The sequence below is a fragment of the Dermacentor variabilis genome, chromosome 2 (assembly GCF_050947875.1).
Source record: "Dermacentor variabilis isolate Ectoservices chromosome 2, ASM5094787v1, whole genome shotgun sequence".
NCBI classification, from domain to species: domain Eukaryota; kingdom Metazoa; phylum Arthropoda; class Arachnida; order Ixodida; family Ixodidae; genus Dermacentor; species Dermacentor variabilis.
This window is the reverse complement of record NC_134569.1, coordinates 252,520,255-252,541,825: the sequence shown is the minus strand read 5'-3', so window position 1 is coordinate 252,541,825 and position 21,571 is coordinate 252,520,255. Positions and strand designations below refer to the sequence as shown.

Sequence of the window (21,571 nt, the reverse complement as noted above, 5' to 3'; positions counted from 1 at the left end):
ACCATTCGCGTCACGCGATGAAATCAGATAACAGAAGGTTCGGCGACAACAGACAGCCGGGTAGAAGCATCGATAACTTTCCAGAAACTTCGGATACATGCAGGCGCGTCCCGCGCTGCGCGGTTACACTGGTAAGCGGCGAAACGTGGTCGCCCGATAAAGATAAGTACACGTGTCAAACCCCCCCTCTTAAAAAGCATCGACCCGATACTGCAAACAAACGAAAGTAATAAACGAAAGCACTTGTAGCACAGAAAACAAAAAATAAGGAAGTTAGTCAGCGTCCGTAAAAGCGTTTAAGGCGCACCGCGTGGACCACTTCAGGTCGTGCGCGGCGCCGCTCTGAATGCGAAATGCCGTCTGGCACGACCTCATAGTCCAGTGCGCCAATACGTCGGATGACCTTGTAGGTCCCGAAATAGCGTCGCAGTAGTTTCTCAGTGAGTCCTCGTCGGCGTATCGGGGTCCATACCCAAACACGGTCGCCGGGATGGTACTCGACGAAGCGTCGTCGGAGGTTGTAGTGTCGGCTGTCAGTCCTCTGCTGGTTCTTGGTCCGCAAGCGAGCGAGCTGTGGGGCTTCTTCGGCGCGCTGGAGGTAGGTAGCGACGTCAAGGTTCTCCTCGTCAGTGACGTGCGGCAGCATCGCGTCGAGCATCGTCGTCGGGTTCCTGCCGTACACCAGCTTGAATGGCGTGATATGTGTTGTTTCTTGCACCGCCGTGTTGTAAGCGAATGTTACGTACGGCAGGAAGGCATCCCAGGTCTTGTGTTCGACGTCGACGTACATCGCTAGCATGTCGGTGAGGCTCTTATTCAGCCGCTTCGTAAGACCATTCGTCTGCGGGTGAAAGGCCGTTGTCCTCCTATGCCTTGTCTGACTGTAATTCAGAATGGCTTGGGTGAGCTCCGCTGTAAAGGCCGTTCCTCTGTCGGTGATGAAAACTTCTGGGGCGCCATGTCGCAGCAGGATGTTTTCTACAAAGAATTTCGCCATTTTGGCTGCGCTACCTTTCGGCAGTGCTTTTGTTTCAGCGAAGCGGGTGAGGTAGTCCGTCCCCACGACGATCCACTTATTTTCGGTTATTGACGTCGGAATGGGTCCCAGCAAATCCATCCCGATCTGCTGGAATGGTCGGCAAGGAGGCTCGATTGGCTGTAGTAATCCGGCTGGCCTTGTCGACTGTGTCTTGCGTGGTTGACAGTCTCGGCATGTTCTGACATAACGGGCGAAGTCGGTGGTCAGGCGCGGCCAATAATACTTTTCTTGTATCCTCGATAGTCTGCGGGAAAATCCGAGGTGTCCAGCGGTCGGATCGTCATGTAGGGCGTGCAATACTTCTGGACGAAGTCCTGACGGGACAACAAGAAGGTAATTGGCGCGGACTGGTGAGAAGTTCTTCACGAGTAGATTGTTTTGAAGCGTGAAGGAATATAATCCGCGCTTAAATGCCCTGGGGACAACGTCGGTGTGCCCTTCCAAATATTCGACGAGGCCTTTTAGCTCCGGGTCTCCCTGTTGCTGTTCAGCGAAGTCTTCCGCGCTTATCATTCCAAGGAAGGCGTCGTCATTCTCGTCATCTTGCGGCGGCGGGTCAATGGGTGCGCGTGATAGGCAATCGTCATTGGAGTGTTTACGTGCGGACTTGTAGGTTACAGTGATGTCATATTCTTGTAGTCTGAGGCTCCATCGCGCCAGTCGTCCTGAAGGATCCTTTATATTCGCTAGCCAACACAACGCGTCATGGTCACTGACGACTTTGAATGGCCTGCCATAAAGATAAGGGCGAAATTTAGCTGTAGCCCAAAAGCATGGCGAGGCATTCCTTTTCGGTCGTAGAATAGTTGCCTTCCGCTTTTGACAGCGACCTGCTAGCGTAAGCTATCACCTGTTCGACTCCGTTTCTTCTCTGGACTAGAACGCCATCGAGGCCTAGGCTACTGGCGTCAGTATGGATTTCTGTATCGGCGTACGCGTCGAAGTGCGCAAGTACCGGCGGCGACTGCATGCGTCGTTTGAGTTCTTCAAATGCGTCCGCCTGAGGCGTTTCCCACTTGAACTCAACATCACATTTACTTAGATGTGTCAACGGCTCGGCGATGCGTGAAAAGTCCTTGAAAAAGCGCCTGTAGTAGGCACATACGCCAAGGAATCTACGCACTGCCTTCTTGTTTATGGGTTGCGGGAACTGTGCGATGGCAGCTGTCTTTTTCAGTTCTGGACGGACACCAGATTTGCTGATTACGTGGCCTAGGAACAGAAGCTCATCGTAAGCGAAGCGGCATTTTTCCGGCTTCAGAGTAAGCCCTGACGACTTGATGGCCTCTAGTACTGTCGCAAGCCGCCTGAGGTGATCGTCGAAATTTCCGGCGAAGACGACGACGTCATCCAAATAAACGAGACAGGTCTGCCACTTCAATCCTGCTAACACCGTGACCATGACGCGCTGGAACGTTGCAGGCGCCGTGCACAGTCCGAATGGCATAACCTTGAACTCGTAGAGGCCGTCTGGGGTGATGAAGGCCGTCTTTTCGCGATCTCTTTCGTCGACTTCTATTTGCCAATAGCCATACTTCAGGTCTATCGACGAGAAGTATTTAGCGTTGCAGAGCCTATCCAATGCGTCGTCTATTCGTGGGAGGGGGTGTACGTCCTTCTTCGTGATCTTGTTCAGACGACGATAATCGACGCAGAAACGTAGGGTTCCGTCCTTTTTCTTTACCAGGACAACAGGGGATGCCCACGGGCTTTTCGACGGCTGGATGATGTCGTTGCGCAGCATTTCGTCGACTTGTTCTCTTATAGCTGCACGTTCTCGCGGCGAAACTCGGTAAGGGCTCTGGCGGAGTGGTCGAGCGCACTCCTCGGTGATTATGCGATGCTTGGCGACTGGTGTTTGTCGAGTCCTCGATGACGTCGAAAAGTAGCCTTTGTATTGTCATAGCAGACTTCTGAACTGCTGTTGCTTAATCACGGGGCGACTTGGATTAATGTCGTAGTCTGGTTCGGGAACCATCGTCGTCGGGGTAGATGCGGCGGAATCCGAGAGGACAAACTTGTTACTGGTTTCCAGAATGTCCTCGATGTACGCGATCGTCGTGCCCTTGTTGATGTGCTTGAACTCTTGGCTGAAGTTTGTCAGCAACACTTCCACTTGCCCTCCGTGGAGTCGAGCGATCCCTCTTACGACGCAAATTTCACGGTCTAGCAGTAGACGTTGGTCGCCTTCGATGACGCCTTCTACGTCAGCGGGTGTTTCGGTGCCGACCGAAATAACACTGCTCGAGCGAGGCGGGATGCGTACTTGATCTTCGAGAACACTCAAGGCGTGGTGACTACGAAAGCTCTCCGGCGGTATCGCTTGATCTTCCGCAGCGTTATCGATTTTGACTTCAGGTCTATGATTACGCCGTGTTGGTTCAGGAAGTCCATGCCGAGAATGACTTCTCGTGAACACTGTTGGAGGATAACGAAGGTGGAAGGGTAAGTCCGGTCATGAACGGTTATTCTTGCCGTGCAGATTCCAGCCGGCGTGTTGAGGTGTCCTCCAGCGGTCCAAATTTGGGGGCCCTCCCATGCAGTCTTAACCTTCTTCAACTGGGCGGCGATGCATCCACTCATTACGGAGTAATCGGCCCCTGTGTCGACTAAAGCAGTGACTGCGTGGCCGTCGAGAAGTACGCCGAGGTCGGTGGTTCTTTGTCTGGCGTTGCAGTTGGGTCTTGGCGTCGAATAACGGCTGCGTCGCGTTGAACTGAAGCTGGAACGTCGCGTGGTCAAGCCGTCTTTCGTCGGTGTAGTCTTGGCTTCCTGACTTCGTCGGGACGGCGGGTGTCGTCATTAGGTCGTCTAGATGGTTTCTTCGTCGTCTTCGTCGGCGGCGGAGGATCTTCGTCAGTTCGACGAACAGCAACCGCACCTCCATCGGTTGCTGCTTTTAGTTTTCCAGATATGGGCTCGCTGACCGGCCCCAGGCTGGGCCAGTGTATGGTCGGCGCTGCGGCGAGAGGTAGCGGCCTGGTGATGGCGAACGCGACGGTCGTCGAGAGCTCCACTGAGTAGCGGCGAGGTAGTCGGCGATATCGCGAGGGCGTTCACCTTGCTGCGGGCGCGGAGCGTTGACGGCGAAACCTCGCAGTCTCATCTCCCGGTATGGGCATCGGCGATACACATGGCCGGCTTCTCCGCAGTGATAGCAGAGCGGGCGGTGGTCGGGGGCTCGCCAAATGTCCGTCTTCGTCGCGTAGGTGCGCTGGGCGACGGGTGGGTGTGCTGGCGGCGGCGGCGGTGGACGACGGAATTGTGTCGTTGCAGGGCCCTGGCGTTGTCGCGGAGGGGGACCTTGACGGCGTGCGACGGCGGCGTATGTCATCGCTTCTGGCTGGGGCTGCGGTAATTGTGGTTGTAGCTCGGGAACTCCAAGCGATCGGTGCACCTCTTCTTTCACGATGTCGGCGATCAAAGCCACTTGGGGCTGCGAAGAAGGCAGGACTTTGCGCAGTTCTTCGCGCACAATGGCCCTCATGGTCTCCTGAAGGTCCTCGGAATCCAGTCCTTGGATGGCGTACTGCGGCGTGAGTCCCTGGCGGTTATATTGCCGGGTGCGCATCTCCAGAGTTTTCTCGATCATCGATGCCTCTGCAGAAAACTCAGCTACGGTCTTCGACGGGTTACGAATAAGTCCGGCGAAAAGTTCTTGCTTGATACATCAGGAAGCGGACTTTTTTCTCCTCTGACATTTCCGGGTCGGCGTGCCGGAAAAGACGGGCCATCTCCTCCGTGAAGATCGCGATCGTCTCATTTGCCAGCTGCACTCTGGTTTCTAGTAATGCTTGGGCTCGCTCTTTTCGCACGACGCTTGTAAACGTTTACAAGAAGCAGCTTCGGAATAGGTCCCACGTCGTTAAGGTGGCTTCTTCATTCTCGAACCAGAATTTCGAACCAGATTCTCGAACCAGGTCCTGGCGGCGTCTTCCAGTGCGAAATAGACATGCGGCAGCTTGTCGTCGCTGTCCCAACTGTTAAACGTAGCGACCCACTCATACGTCTCGAGCCAGGTTTCCGGGTCCTCTAATGTTAATCCGCAGAACGTCGGAGGTTCCCTGGGCTGCTGCAGCACGATGGGGGACGTTGGGGCTGCCATTGGGGTTGCCTTGGCCACAATGTTCTTGGTCTTCTCAAGTAGGAGTCCGCGCTCCGGGGGCAGCTGTTGAAGACGGCGGCTTGCTCGATGCTTCATGACTACGTTGGTGTTCTCTTTGGGGTCCGGGCTTGGATCACGGCTTGTCGGGGGCGTCCGGTACATGAACGAAAAGCACCTCCACCAGATGTCATGTGTTGTTGACGTTGAAGAACACAGTAGCAAATACCGTGAAAGACAAAACTAACTTTTATTGGGCGAACCTGTGCCCACAAAAACAGGCTACACTTATAGCACAACGATAGCGGCGAACACGGTCGGTGATCGTCCAGCGGGTCAAGCGCGTCCGCTTTTATACAGCAGTCGTCGAATGCTGCAGACTAATCGTTCGGCCCCGCGTGCCTTCCACAAAGTTCTACACCGTTCGCGTCACGCGATGAAATCAGATAACACAAGGTTCGGCGACAACAGACAGCCGGGTAGAAGCATCGATAACTTTCCAGAAACTTCAGATACATGCAGGCGCGTCGCGCGCTGTGCGATTACATTTGTTAAGCGGCGAAACGTGGTCGCCCGATAAAGATAAGTACACATTTCAATATGACAGGCAAGCTAATTAGCTCGTTCATTCCCCAACATCCCCTCATGAACAGGAACCCAGACAATCTCTACATGTCGATGAATGCATTCCTGTAACTTTTCTGTTATATGTTTAGGTAAGTCGTCATGTACGAGTTTTCTACGTGCTGACAATGAATCATTGGGAGATGTCGTTGCGAGATGGTGTATTGCTGCTACTACCGCTTGTAGTTCTGTGGTCGTATCAGTGTTTGAATGCACTGTGAGTTGTCCGAAAGGTGTGATTCACCACCGCTACAGCAGCGTGTTTGTCTTGAACGATAGCATCTGTATAGCAATATGTGCCATGTAGGTTGCACCCTGTGTGTCTTTTGAAGTATGCTACTCTTTGTGTCCGCCTAGCCTTATTTATCACAGGGTGCATGTGTCTGCGGAGTGGTGTCATTTTCAGAAGTGACCTAGTTCGCGAGGAAAGTGATAATGTGGCTTGTGCGAGTGGGGGCGATGGTTAAAAGCCTATACTATGAAGTATGTGTCTACCCTGCGCAGTCTGTCGAAGTCGGAGTTCTTGCGTTCGTTTGTGTGGCATAATTATTTCGGTGAGGGTATTGTGACATCCTATGCCGACAAGTAGTTGTGTGCCCATGCTGACGGGGTGTACCAATGCTAGTTTGGTAGCCTTGCGAATTAACGCATCCATGCGTGCCGTATCTTGTTTGCGGAGATTGGTATAAGGCAAATGGTATCGGAGTCTGGATATAAGTAACGCGTCAAGAAGGCGTAGCACGCCTGCTTCTTTTAGTGCACGGTTTCTATTCGATACCCTTCGCTCTCCTTGTCTGTGCAAGCGTTGTGTTGTAGTGGCGGGGCCACCGTCTCACTGTACATGGAGCCCTAGAATCCTCAAACAGTTTGGCTGGGTTATGGGTGTGTTCTCCCATGTAATCTTGATGCATGGAGGTTTCCACCTGATGTTATGTAATAGGAGAAGTGCTGATTTTTACGGAGCACATGGGAGTCTAATTTTTGCCGCCGCAGCCTAAACGTTGTTGAAAGTCTGTTGAAAGGTGTCTTTTATCAGACCTGGCGATCCTCTTTTTATCCAGATGGTGATATAATCGGCATAAATTGCGTATTTGATGTGTTTAACTTGTAGTGCCTTGTGTATTCTGCACATGGCTATGCTGAACAACGTCATTGTTTATTATTTCTTTATGCTGTACTTCGAGTAAGGAATTTTATCAACGCGGCAAAATAATAAGAGTCTCGTGTGAATTGCTTTGAAGAACATGTAAATATGATTAATTATACATATAATTATTAATAATTACTTAATTACCTCAATTATCTAATGACTTTATGAATATTATACTTTCGCACTTTTCAGAAATGCCTACACGAATCTATTTTATCCGCCTCACACGCAAAGAAATTCAAAGTTGAGAATGAGAAGCAGTGTCTTTTTACTGCTGCTACGTAAATCTCTGTCTTCAACTGGTCTCGGTTCCAGCGACGAATTTTCACGATAGCTAGCAGTTTATTATTTTTTTTTTAAAGCAAGCTGTCATTACGCGGCCAGACACGGCAGATCACTAGCGATGGAAGCAGTGCAGCCGCTATGGTAGTGCAACGACGCAGCTGATAAAATTCACCGTCGTTAAGCACGTTCGCCTGGTGTCGTCTATGGAATGTTGGACGCATAGACTGGCTGAGATGTTATTATTGTTGTTATCTAATTAAAAGGAACCTGCTTAATGCTGCTCACACAAGAGAACCACCCTGCTCGCAAATATTAGCGCCGTACAATTTGAATCGATAAACGGCCCAGACTGCAGTCGATGCCAATGAGCTACTGCTTATCGATCGCCAGAAAGGCCTTAAAGCCTTTATTCAAGTAATAGAGCACATACTTAAAACACAGAAGTCTAATAAAAACAATAACCTACCGATTTTTTATTTTGTATGCTTGTCGGTTATTGTATGTACATTTACAGATAAAATATTCAGCCGCGTCCCCTAGCCGGAACGTACGAGTTAAAGTCGAGGACGTAGCAGCTCCACGCACGCGCGCCATGCTGGAACGCGCCCCGCTTTGGCGCCCTGCACGCGAAGAACTTCGCGCGCTGCCTGGCGGGGACGACGAACGCGGCGCCGCGGGCACGGAGGTCGGTCGCAAGCGGTGCTGCACGCTTTTGTCGAAGCGTTAGGGCGCATACCCATTGCTCGGAATACCACATACATAGTGACAGCACAGACAGTTAGACATTCCAGAAGGCAGCGGAGCTCTGTTATTTGCGAAGGAAACGTTACTTGTTTGTTTCCCGATTTGAGAGGCAAATGTGTAGAGCTGATATCGTTGTTCATTTCTGTAAAAAACGTTAAAATTTAGTTTACAAAGATAAGCACGAGTTCTGCACCGACGAAATAACCCTAAGGGTCGTCAGTTCTTCTAAAGCCAGACAGTGAACATTTCCTTTACGAAACAGCATGTAGGTTCTGTATGCGAACCTAATTCGCTCAGGCATCATTCTCATAACTCTAAATACGTAATTGAAATCACTGGGTATGAAGAAATCTGCGGCAGGCGGCACGTAGCCACGGCCCATTTAGGCCGGCCAGCCATTCTCGGCAGCGGCCGCCGCTCAGGTCGAGCCCATCTTCCCCTGCTTGGCGAGTCGCTGCAAATGTAACAAGTGCTCATCTACTTCCTGGCTTAGTATTGTCTTGGCCCGTATGCGTGTGGTTATATATGAACCAGACATATGGTAATCTGTGTCGAGCTGTGCACGTTTGGCAATATAAATGAAAAAATTAATGAAATTGTGGGTTCTTACGTGCAAAAACCACGACCTGGCACGCCGCAGTGCCAGGTCCACCAGTTTGGACCACCAGAGGTTCTTTAATGTGCGCCTAGATGTACATCGAATCTTCTTTGCCAGTAGAAATAAACTGGTTTGGTGGAAATATAGACAATTTCTTACCTCCTTCGATTATGTGTGCTTAAGTGCGTAATATGAGTAGCTTGTACCATCCAAAATAATAGCTCGGACTCTTGTTAGCCATATACGTATATCTGAATGCAATAGGGTAGGTAATTCTTCTGTCGCATGCGTGAAGCTTTGATAGCAAAGAGTAGCTTTGAAAGAAACGCGGCACTGCATCACAGCGCGCACAATGCACCTCATAGCGTAACAGCTTTTCTGGAGGAAGAGGCGGGTCCTCGCAAGGAAGCGCAGGCGGCCCATCGATTGGACGGACTCGCGACCGCCGCAGGCGCGAGCTGCATGAAAGCCTGCCAGCGCAGTCGTTTGCTCGTAAACCACGGCCGCTGCACGTGAGGCTGAATGTTATGCTGCTATGTGGCTGCTGATATTTCTCGTCGTACTTGCAAAACGCATTCAAGGTTCTCACAAAGGATAATCTTGTAGATCGTCTTTCAATAGGTTCAATTCCTCACTTGTACACAAATACGTATTCTTCACCCGTTCAACACATGTCACTTTCATTGATATCCTATTTACTTGAAGCTTCTGCAAGTATGGCTCACTATCTCTTAAGAATGATTTTTTGCGGCTGGCATCCCGTCCAAGCCTTGCTTGGTCTTTTGGTTCTAATTTTTTTTGGAAGCCGGAGCATCGGCCAGCATCGAGGGAACAGTGTCGCGCCGGTGATACACCCTCGAAATCCGCACAATACGCTAACTGAAATGCTCCTCGAAGTGGCGCTCGCAAACGACTAAAGCGGTTGAAACATTTTCTCACCACGGCTGAACGGCAAGTTCACGTTGTTCGGCAAGTTCCGGTCATCGCGGCGTCAAATAGGGCGATAATTTAGCTCGTGGCTTGCGCGTTTGTGGCCCAGCTAACGTATCGGCGGAAAGCAAGTGGTGCCTATTTCTGTACATTCATTCTATCTGCTTTCATTGTGTCTCGAAGCCCAAAAAGCTTTGTATTTACGAGCATTACCGACAGTACTCACTTCGCTTCTCAAATGTCTCAGTACATTGCTAGAGCTCACAAAACAATCGTGACTGCGAGCGCAGTGCCCCCTGTCCTGTGAACAGCCGATGTAAATGTCCGCTTTTGAAGGCGACTCTTTGTAGCAAGAAGATTGTCATTTCCTCTCTCAGCGTAATTTAACCACTTACTGTCATGTTTTAGTGGGAAAATCAATTATTTTAACCACACCAGGCGCGCAATAACAACAGACTGAGCAACGCGCGCTTTGCGACAGGCCTCTGACCGCAGCGCTACTCCTGCTGACGCGGAGAAGCAGCGAACTAGGCCGGTCGGCCACCTGCTCGTCTAGCCACCATGGTAGTACTACCGACCTCCGACACCGGACACGTTGCGTTTCGGCCACCGTGAATGCATCTTCCAGCGCGCACCAAAGTTTTGCTTAAAGGTGGGGCACGGTTAATGCACAACGCATGGCTCACATCTTGGTTTACACCGCGAGAAAAACCAATCACATCTTCAAAATTAATTCGCACAACGTGAGACACGAACAAAGGCCAAAAAGACACAATGCAGCTAGAGCAGCGAATGAGGGGACGCAGCAGCTTCCGCCTTCCGGCCCTGCCGCGCGCCGAGTTGTCTGCGAAACGGAATGTCTCGTCACTTCCGGCCGCTTTGCGTTCGCCAAGCAGCGGGCGTGCAAATTGCGCTACGCCGAAGAAATGTCACAGAAATTGCGACAGTAATGCCTAAGCACTCTTTGGTTACGCTGTTACATGCCTTGCTTAGTTTATGCATGTCTACCTATCGCTTTTCTGGCGCTAACGAAACGAAATCCGTGTCACGGATGGTGTGGGAATTAGTTGTCAGTAGAAAGCTGCATGGCCCCTTCAAAGCGATCGTATCAACTGAAGCGGAATGCCGTCATAACCGCTTTCACTACAGCTGCTTATCCCCTTTCTATTTTCTCTTTTTCCTTTTTTGCCACAACCTTGACGCGGCGGCGGCACCAGTTTGTCTAAGGCCACCAATCATTTATTATTATTATTATTATTATTATTATTATTATTATTATTATTATTATTATTATTATTATTATTATTATTATTATTATTATTATTATTACATGTACCACGCAGTTATTTTTATACTCAGCAGCCCCAAAACAGGCTTCTTTGTGCACACACTGGGCTGCGGGAAAGTAAGCTTTCGAGGTGGCCTGCGTGCAACAGTTCTCTCTCCGATCGATTCTTTCAACGCGATAGCGCTAAGGAGCCCGTCTGGCAGAAAATCTGATGAACCGCACCGGACGTCGCATCGGCAAAACGCTTTTCGAACCACGCATACCCAGCATTTCCATATGATGCAAGGAATTGACTAAACTATTTGAATTTCTCAAGCTAAAATACGTAGAAAAATCGTAAACTATGACTTGCACAGAACCTACAGACATGATAGCTCCAGGATTGTAATTTGACTATACAAGAAAACATAATTCTGTTACGCGAAAACTCAAACAAACCCCTCTACACACACAAACCGGCCGCGGCGTTCACAGACCGGAGGCAGCGTCCGCCATCTACCGCGCGCCGGCGCGATGGGTGTCTTGGGGGCCACGGAGCGGCGCGCCCGGTTACTTGGGTTAACTCCAGCTAGAGCTCGCCTCCGCCACATAGCGGCCCACGCAAGAGCGCGAGACGTTCATCTGAGGGATCGCCAGTCGTTTCTGCGCAGGCGTGAGTAGGAGCGGGCGCGAGAGAGAAAATCTGGGGGTTATTGCTCCTTGAAAAATTGGAGGACGCTTAAGCTTCGCCTTCAAGAGTGGAACGCGACAGCGTTCCCGTCGACCCGCCAAGGGGTGTAAGACAATGGGCTACGGCGCAGCGACTACGCGCCCCGCATCGGACGCGGTGAGCGTCGAGCAACACAGCGTTCGGCGCGGCAACGAAACGTGCGCCTGAGCAAGCGACGCACGCCTGAGCCTTAGAAACAGCTCGTCTCTAAGGCAACACCGCATTCACTAGAGGCGCTTTTGTACCCCTTTGAAGCATCGAACTCGTGGCTGAGTAAATAAAGAAAAAAAAGAACTCGTGGCTGAGTGGTAGCGTCTCCGTCTCACACTCCGGAGACCTTAGTTCGATTCTCACCCAGCCCATCTTGCAAGTTGTTTTTTATTGATGAAGTGCCTGCCGGGATTTATCGCTCACGGCCAACGCCACCGGCTCTGACGCCGACGACACCGGCTTTTCTGCGACACGAGCTCCTTAACGCTGTCGCGTTAATATATGACTCTGCCTACGCACTACGGAGGAGGTTTCTTAGCACGAGTTGTATGCGCTTGTCCCCTAGACTTGCCGGCATTGCTGAGTGTGGTCAAGTTTGTTTACGCTCCGCCTCTGGCGGCCCGCGCGGTGAGGCAGTGGGCACGGACGCCCCATTTGGTGATCGCTGCGTCTGAAGGGGCAAGGTTCTGACTGGTGTTGTTTAAGTCACGGGTCGCTTTTTTCGTCGCGACCATAGATTGGATTTTTTACAAGCACTGCTCGTGGAGGGCACATGTAACCGGCAAACGGATGCCTCATGAGAGCACCTGAGGTTATAATAAAGCAGGCGGTGCGGGATCTCCAGGGCACCCAAGGTTCAAAGCTGCAAGCAGGGCGGCCCGTGCCAGGGGTGGATCGGCTCTACACGAAAAAAGCATGGCCAGGCGACGCTGCTGCGCCTGCCGACAGCGCCCCCAATGTGAAAACGTCAAGCAGCGCGGTGGCGCCGTGGCGCAGTGTCCACTTCGTTTACATTGCTTCGTCCGCGCTTTTCTTCGCTGCTCGTGCTCACGGAGCTCCGTTTTCGACGGCGGCAGAACGCCTGCTTGCGCAACAGCGATGCAAAGATTGCAGTGCGGTTTCAAGAAGGTTGCCGACGCTGACAGCGTTTTTCGTGGAGGCCACCTGAAGAAAGGGGAGCGTGTGCTTCCGCATGTGTACGGCGTTGAACAAATTGTGGACGGCGATGTGACAGTGAAAGCCAAGTGCATATCACAGGTGTCCGACAAGATGGTATACGACGTCGAGTTAGACGTATGCACCTAGTTCGGAAATTTAGCCACCTTTATTTCAATTACAACATAAGTCACTCTGGCAGCAGGAACTTCTGTTGTCATACTACTCAATGACTGCAGATCCAGTGGGCTGCTTGTTGACGGTTCTGTCACTTCAGAAAGGCATGTTCTGGAGTCTGTTTCACATGTGCCTTGATGCTGCTCAAGAGCTGTGTCGCTGCAGTGCGAGAGCACATGTCCCGCTAGTGCCGATTGCTGAGAAGACTGCTGCGATTGCCATTGGTCTGTTAGACGCCGCTCCCATCTGCATCGCATAGGAATGAGACAGCATGTGTGCCTATTTGTTGTGGGAATTAAATTACTCCCAATAATATGTTTGCAAAGGTAACGTTCCTGTGATTGTGTGCATATATTATTCTACAAGAGTGCTACCACTACAAATTATGATACTTGCACACTGCCAGTCATACCTTTTCACCCTCTCTCGATCTTGTGCTTGCTTTCGGTATATAGGCGGAAAGATGGTAGGAATGTATGATGGATGCTGATTTAGGTCACTCTCGCAGTTCCCAGCGAAATGGGTGCTGCAAATTTGTTTGCTTTCTGATGGCTCCCAGGGAGTGTCATCAGCACTGCGAGCACAGAAAGAACACATGCATTAAGCACCAATAAGCATGGCCATATACTAACGAAAAAGAGCCTCTTCCCATCTTCAGCAACGTGGCCTAGCTTATAGCTCCTTGTACTCTCTCAGCCTTAGGTTCAAGCAAATCACATACTAAGATGTTTTTGACAAACTATACACGCCTTTAATATATGGCGATTCGGAGATGCCTGTAACTTGTGCAGCCTATTTGTTGTCACGTAACATCACTGCATGGCACGAAGGGAACTGCATTATTATAAAGCTAACGCAGTAACGTGGAAAGTTGGGCGAGTTGGTGATTAATAATCATATCGTGTTGGTGAAGCGGCGCGCTGACCAGTACAAAGCGGGTGTTGCAAGCACAGCGAGTGTCATGTATTTGTGTGTGTGTCTGCGTTGTCCTGGTCAGTGCGCTGCTTCACCAGAACACCAAAGGAGTTTCCTTCCCAGAGTACACAAAATCCTAGACCACAACAGCCAAAACATACATCTGCTCAAAAGTAACAATTTAAGTACTACATTGGCGCATATTGCCTTATATCAATGCAGATGTTGGAGTCATTGCAACTCATCGCATTAGTCAGCAAGGTATACTTTCACTGCTCATGAGAAATGGCTCGTACAGACTGCTCCGCGAAATGAACCGAGACCACGTTAACAAGGGATTAACTTGGGGCCAGCAGCTCGAGCGCAAGCATTAGCAATACATGCCTCACAAAAGCAAGTCAAGTTCCTCGTCGGGCGAGCAGCTCAATTTAGCTCGCGCCGATGGCCGGCTGCTACAGGAAACGAAGATTTTCGGCAGGAAGAGTGAATCAGAAAGAATGTACAAGCTGGTAATTACCTTAAAGCATGCTTGGATATTGTGAACTTAGAAAGCATGGCCAAACAACAAACATAACGCGCACGTCTCGAGCGGCTGCTTTTCGATCTGCCGCTTGCCGACGCACGCGACGACCGCGGCTTGCCCAAATACGGACCACACAAAAGTAGCGCGCGGCCCCTTTTGTTACCTGCACAACTAGTAGTTAAGCTTGCAGCGTTTGGGAACGGGAAATAATTCTCTTGAGCTCGTCCTTGCCGATCGCGAGGGAAGGCACAGTGCAATCAAATAAATTCGGGCGTTCTAAGTGCCAAAACCATGCCAAAACCACGAAATCATTATGAGGCACGCTGTAATGGGGAGTATCCGGAATAATTTTAACATCCGAGGGTTCTTTAACGTGCACAAAAACCAAAGCACACGGTAACAAGGGTGTTCTTGGACTTTGCCCCTATCTAAATGCGGCCGCCGTGGCCGGGAATCGAGCCCGCATCGTCGAGCTGAGCGGCGCAACACGCATGTATTTACCGCCAACACACGGCGGATGTCACGACAATTCAACTACACGACACGACTAAAGAAACGGCCGTGCGCCATAAAGAGGCATATCACTATTGCGTTTTCATCGAGCGGCCGTGATATTGCACGCGAATGCGAAAGTATGAGACTTACTTGACTCGGCGCACTGCAGTTATCCATGCTTTTCGTCGGCCCTCGTGCCACTTCCCCCGGAAATCTCTAGAACTTCATGGACGGCGTTCGACCTTTCGTGTTTTCGAGGCTGCTGTGGCAATCAACAACACAGCAGTATTGCGTGCCACCTTTCCTGGCTGATAAAATCGCACTCGCCATCGCAGAAACAACGCGCACGAGCGCTCCCGCCGTGCAGAACACAGGCGCGCGCTAGCGCAGCGACGACCTTCGAAACTTCCATCTGTCCGCTAGGGGAGCAATCGGCGCTGGTGCCGCGCGGGCAAACTTTAGGTTGCCTCGTCTATGGCGGACAGCCAATTTTGTATGCGAACAGCCCCTGCCACCTTCGGCCTCCACGGCCCCAACCGACGGACCAGTCCGGGTTCCAGCTTTAGTGTTCCGGAGGCGCCGCCAATAATTCGAAATAATGCCACATTGTTACAATTAGTAAAAAACACGATTGAATAAATATATTTACGTCCAGCTGCCAACTTGTGACGCTAAGTTCGGCACTACCGCGCCCCGCGACTTCTGTAACACCAGTCAGAACTTTGCCACTGAAGGTAAGTCGGACAGACTTTCTCGCGCCTGCGGCGCTGGTGCTGAGCCAGTCATCGTCACCGGCGGCTTTTCAGCCACTTGCCTTCAACCGCGGTTGCTAAGGCGTTCTGCCTTCTAGATTTTCAATATAGGCGGCCGAGGCTCTACTACGGTCGCTACTGCTGTCACAGAAATATCTGTGCTGTTATTTACAAAGTACACCGCTGTAAGGCGCGAGAAAGCTATGATCCGCCACGATTGACTTAGCCCGCTACTTCACCTACTTTACCGCGCCGGCAGCCAGCGTCTGAGCGTAAACAAACTCGACCTCACTCCGCCATGCCGGCACACCTAGGGACAACAGCTAACAACACTCGCTAAGAAGCCTCCTCCGTAGTGCCTAGGCAGAGCCATATATTCAAGGAGCAAAAGCCCCCAGATTTTCTCTCTCGCGCCCGCTCCTACTCGTGCCTGTACACAAACGACTGGCGATCCATCAAATGAACGTCTCATCGCAAGAGGCCGTGTTTCCACCACAAAGCTCGCCTTCGTGCATAGCGTTCGCGGCAAGCGTTCCAGGTAAACATTACGGTTGCATATGCTCCAGTGCCAGGAAGCATGAGAAGCAGTCAGGGATCTTTGAATGCTGTCGCGTTCCACCCTTAAAGGCGAAGCTTAAGCGTCCTCCAAATTTATTTATTTATTTATTTTCTTTCTTTTTTTGCTACGCAAGTATATGGGCAGTCCAGGCGCATTTCTGCCGCCGCCGGCGCCCTGAGGTTCCTGATAAAGTCCAAGAGAAATGAAATCGTGGCCGCGCGCAGTATGCTCTATTTTCAAAGCGTGCCATGGTGAATCCGCGAACGCGGCTCAATCTCGCGCGCGTGAGCGAGGTAGGTGGGGCTGAAGCGCGCAAGGCACGGGAGTGAGGCGAGAGACGAGGGGCGTTCTTTTCCGGCGGCTGCTGCTTATGCGGGCGCCGTATCTGGAAAGCGATCTGCGACGTGGCCACAGTGCGTGCCCGCGCGGGCCTCCAAAGCAATCTGCAATGTCTGCTGAGTGCGCGTAGTACCGATAGCTCCGCATGCGCTGTGCTTTCGACGTTTCGTTTGCGTTGAAGCGAGAGCACGCAAACGAATGCACGCAGGTCAATTCGCTCGCTACTGCTGCGGCGATTCTTCACTCCAGCATTTTCAAAGCGAGTTTCCGCGGTCATCGAACGACATGTCTTCATGTTTACTTGCGCGTGATACCGTGATTGTTGATTTCGTGAGCGAATGTTAACAAGATTGTACGGTCACTAAATCTGCTATCCTTACTTCGTATAGCTCTGCTGATTCGCTATCGCAATCCGTGCTTCGCCTTTCAGGGGAAACTACGACCTTCTTTTTCAAATGTTTCTTTATCGCTTAAAAGCTAGAAATCATCTGCATATACACTTTGATAACGAATAAGTGTCTTAACTTCGCAAATTACGCATTCTTGTGCAGATAAACTTTTTGTATGACACAGATTTTCTTGGAGTACTCGCCAAAAAAAATCTGTTGCTACACGTTCATCCTCACGGGTTTGCTTGCTCGTGTGTGCTCCTGTTTGCTGCCACTTCGTTGTGGTCTCTAGTTAGAGCAGTGAGCTACCACTACGTCTTGTGCGGAGCCTTTCTATTTGGGGCACTTTCTGTGCCGCATCAATGTAGGACAGCGCGCTAACCAAGAACGAGATGCTCTGGTGCGATCAAATTACGCGCTGCGTCGGCACGACATGCCACCGCACAGTGAGATCTGACAATGGCGCTCACATTTTGCTTGTGTGACGATGAGGCGTAAGAATTCAAGTCCCTCATGCGTGCCTGCCAAGAAGTGATAACTTTTCAAAATGTTGTTGTGCCAAAGAAATTGATTATGCTGAAGAAATTAGCTCTGTCAGTGCTTTGCACACATAGAACCATTTATGAACTATCTGTATGACAGGCTTCAAGTCAGTCTCAGGTAAGGCTTATTCGTATCACTTATCGGTTGAAAAGTAAATTAGTCTAATTTTAATGCTTGTGTAATTACTATCTCGAACCGCTTCAAAAGATATCCTACCGTGCTTACACCATCTCGAGAAAGTCGAATAATTATAGCAACTTTCCAAATGTTAAGTATTTCGAACGTCTTTTCTGAAATCAACTTCAGCTAGCCTACTGCAGGACGTCGGCTTGGCCCAGCGATCTACAATTATTCCTGTCTTGTACGCCATCTTCTGTCTGCAAATGTCCTTGTTTCGGCACACAGCCTAGTTATATAAAATACTGTGTGCGTTTTGTAGAAACAGACGAGGAAAATGAAGGCTGCATTCGTAAGAGGGCAAGCTAGTGCATCAGCAATTACAGTCTTGACGACTCCAGTCCCTGAATGTACGTATAGGCTAAGACTGTCCAACATTGTCTGAGGATCTGCTCAGAAAGCGCATGAGTAGCTTAGTGAAGTTCTGAAGGTAGGGGGAGACTCCGGAGGAAATTAACTTTCAGCTCACCGGTGTAAATGTCTTCCTTACGGCTTCGCGAAGCAATATGTATGTTGAGGCCATTGTTCATCAGAGGCTCCTGTAAAAGCACGTTCCTCTTCTGTAATGTATCCAAAAGCTTGTTTAGGGTGGCCAGTTTTTGTTGGGCTGTTGAGGGCACCGCAAAATTCCTGCAGAATTGTGCAAGTTGCTCACGTGTTTTCATTTCGCTAGTGCAGTTTGTCTGAGCAGTGTTTAATTGCACCATGACATTCCAGTGAGCACGAAATCTAATGATAATCAATAAAATGACACATGAAGCTGCGTTCCTCTGTGTGTAACATTTTAGGGTGGCCGCCATACCAGTAACATCAGAATCTTAGAAAAAAATGCAATACGCACAGACGCATCACTCAATGCGTATACGCGTTCTTGTGCCCAAATTTACACTTGTACATGAATGTGCTCAACAGTCATCGATTCAGTCTTGCAAGCAACAAGCAAATAAGAAATAACAATAAGAAACCAACAAGCAAATACACCAAGGAAAAGATAGGGGCAATTACTTCTTACATAACGAGGGTCTCGAATCCTGCAACAATGATTCCTTCAGGTAGCCTTGTGCAGGTTTATTCCCCAGCTGCCTTCACCCAGAACGATCACGCACTCGTGAAGCCTGCGGCAGAAAAGATGTTGCACATCCGCCGCCAAGATTTGTGAGTGGTGGCGCTGGCTAATGCTCCCAAGCTTAGTTCTAGTAGTAACAGATGAATACCCAAGAAAATGGATGGGGAAACCGCGCCGCGGTAGCTCAATCGGTAAGAACATCGCTCGCGTAATACGAAGACGTGGGATCGTTCCCCACCTGCCGCCATTTGTTGTTTATCCACTTTCATTGCCATTACTTTATCGTTTCTTTAATTCAATTCGTAAGTGGAAGTAATTTTCCATATGTTTTCTTTGGTGTCCTTCTTTGTTGGCTTCTCATGATATGATTAATAAAACTCAGGCCCCTCGGTTCACCTCTTTTTTCTCTTACGCACACCTTATGTGAAATTTACAGGCTCCTTAGAGTAGGGGGTTTTCATTAAAATGGGTGCTAAAAGTATAAATCCCATGCAAACGATCTTGCAAGCGAAACGATGGAGGTGGCTGTTGCGTTCACTCGTCGCCGGCAAGTCGAAGCCAACGCGAGCGATGACTTTGAGCGACGTTTCCCCGGTGTGTGTATGAGGGAAGCATATACGCACCGAAACTGGCGTGATGCGTGCTTCTTGTTAATTTGTGTTTGTGCTTTACAGTAAATAGCTGCATAAAATGTTTATGAAGGTCTTGCAGTAGGTTCATATTCTTGCGCGTACCAAAATTTAGTTGTTTGCTCGTTCCGTGCGACAATACTTAGTACTTGAGTGACATCCAGTTCCTGCTTCGCTCTATTATCTACTCACTCATAGCACTTCTGGATGACGCGCGAGGAATTCTAGATTTTCAGAACTGAGCGATCGAGTGACAAGACTAGTTAATGGTTCGCGCGATGGCCCGTTTCATCGCTCAGAGTTGTCACTTGTCGCCGTCGCGCACAAAATTGATTTCATGGGATTTGGGCTCAAGGGTGTAATCGAAAGTGTAAATTTAAAAAAAAAACATAAGACCCTGTAACACCCTTAAGGGTGTTAAAACGATATTTAGCGAGTGTGTGTCGGTATGCGTGACTGTCGCACGAAATTTAGAAGCCTCAGCTTCGCCCGTGTTCTCGAGTGAATGCATTTCGTTTTGCAGACGATCCAGCTTCACAGTGACGACATCGAAAGACGTGAACATCGACCTCCAGTCGGCAGCCATGTGGTGACCAGACGACCTGGCAGGCTCCCGTGCCTGTCGCCGACGCTCGAGCAACATCGACACTTCTCATGCTCAATGCCGCTGTGCGGGACGGCGCTCTTTGAAGCCGGACGTTCTTCGTCGTCGTGCCCTCGGAGGAAGGGCTGTGATTTGTGTGACGCCCTCAGCTATGGCTGTTTGCTTCTGAGCGTGCCACATTCTGAACGCAAGCACGTTCAGAGACATTCGTATATTCGGCGCCAATGTGTGTGAAGACGTGTAGAAACTGAAAGCATTTGTTAGAAGTGTCGAGGGTTCAAGCCTTCCAGCCAATAGAACACACCATTACTGGGTGGTTTGTTAAAGTTATCCACCGCCAAAACGTCTAATGGAACCTTAGAGAAAGTAGAAGCGATTGAGCGCTTAAAGCAATTTTCAACTTTTTCTCTCGCTTTTTTTTTTGGGGGGGGGGGGGAATTGGGCGACCTGTGTACTAAAACAAAGGCGGAACGCTCGTCATGGCACATTCCACGCAAGAAAGCGTTTTACACCACAATAGCGTTTCAAGTATCATTGCAGGTAACAAATTGATGGCACACTAGTCATGCGAGAAGCAAAAAAAAAAAACGGTGGGATGTGATAGACGGCCCATTATAGACGTAGAAACGAGCGAGTGCTTACTTTAATACTCAAAAATTTTGTGTGAAGTATGACACTCGAAAGACATTTGATGCAACTCAAGTAGCACAAGCACGCTTTTTAATTTTGTTAAGTATGTATTTCTTGCACTGCCAGTGGCATGCGCCAGTGGTTTCCATTTCTGAGAGTCGTGTTCTAAGTGTTAGGAACGCGGACGAGCAGCGGCCATTTCTGCTTTAAATACTGATATTGGCATTGCAACTGGCACCTATTAGCCTTTACGTTGTTCTATGCATAAAATGGTCGAACTGAAAGCGATACAGCATGCAGGTTATGTGAAATCAATTACTCGCTGAACGCAAAAAACAAAGTTTTCCTACGTTTATTCCAATCATACGTGATGCGCTTGACTCCTTAGTCAACGGCACGGATTCCACCACAGACTGCTCAAATGCGTTACTTTCTTAAAGATGGAGGAATGCAAGCATGGTAAATTTGATATTTTCACACCGTATAGATGCAATATTCGCGGCCGTAGCTGTTGCAAGCAGTTCTTATTGCTAATGTTCGCTTTCTTTCGCCAAGCATTGCCGAAGCTGTCGGCACTATGTCAGCTCTGTAGTGCTGGATGACAGCCTCGTGAAGGCTTAACACATTCAGTGCGCTCAATCACGCGCACTCGTTGATTGTCAAGATCGACGCTGCTCGTTGGTCGTAGGCGACGGCGTTTGTGCACAGCGGCCTCCCGGGGCCTGGGCTTGAACGGTGCCGACGCAAGCAGAAGCGACTCCAGATGTGGTGATACTCTAGTCGGGCCGGGGACACGTGTCACGCCGAGCTCTGTGGCTGGTCCATCAGATGTAGGGAAGTCTCTTCCGGCGCATGCGCAAAAGAGCTGAAAAATCGGCTACTTCAAGTGCGCACTCGTGTTTTGAAGCTTTGTGATAAAAATGAAATAAAAAATGCAACTCACTGTTTTGCTCCCTTCTTGGTGCTGGCAACTGTTGAAAATATGCAATTGTGGCGCGTGGCGAAACCTGTTGTACCTGTTTTTAAGCACAGGAACCGCTTAAGAAACGACTGACCGATGGCTGTGGCCCTTGGCGTCGAGAACAAAGTAAGGCTCACACTTGGAGGTTAGAAGGGCACAAGGTGGTGTTCTGCCCGTGCTGCGTTGTCAGCTGCCAC

At 49.9% G+C, this 21,571-nt stretch overlaps 1 protein-coding gene across 2 annotated transcripts in view; it reads left to right on the top strand.

Moving 5' to 3' along the window:
• LOC142573237 (dual oxidase maturation factor 2-like) overlaps nt 1-21,356 on the top strand; it is a 547,099-nt gene extending 525,743 nt beyond the window's left edge. For both annotated transcript variants that reach the window (XM_075682837.1, XM_075682836.1), the window contains one exon: nt 19,703-21,356. In XM_075682837.1, coding sequence (XP_075538952.1) covers nt 19,703-19,772 — 70 coding nt within the window. In that variant the 3' untranslated portion in view covers nt 19,773-21,356. The remainder of the gene's footprint in view (nt 1-19,702) is intronic.
• Nucleotides 21,357-21,571: the final 215 nt, after the last annotated feature.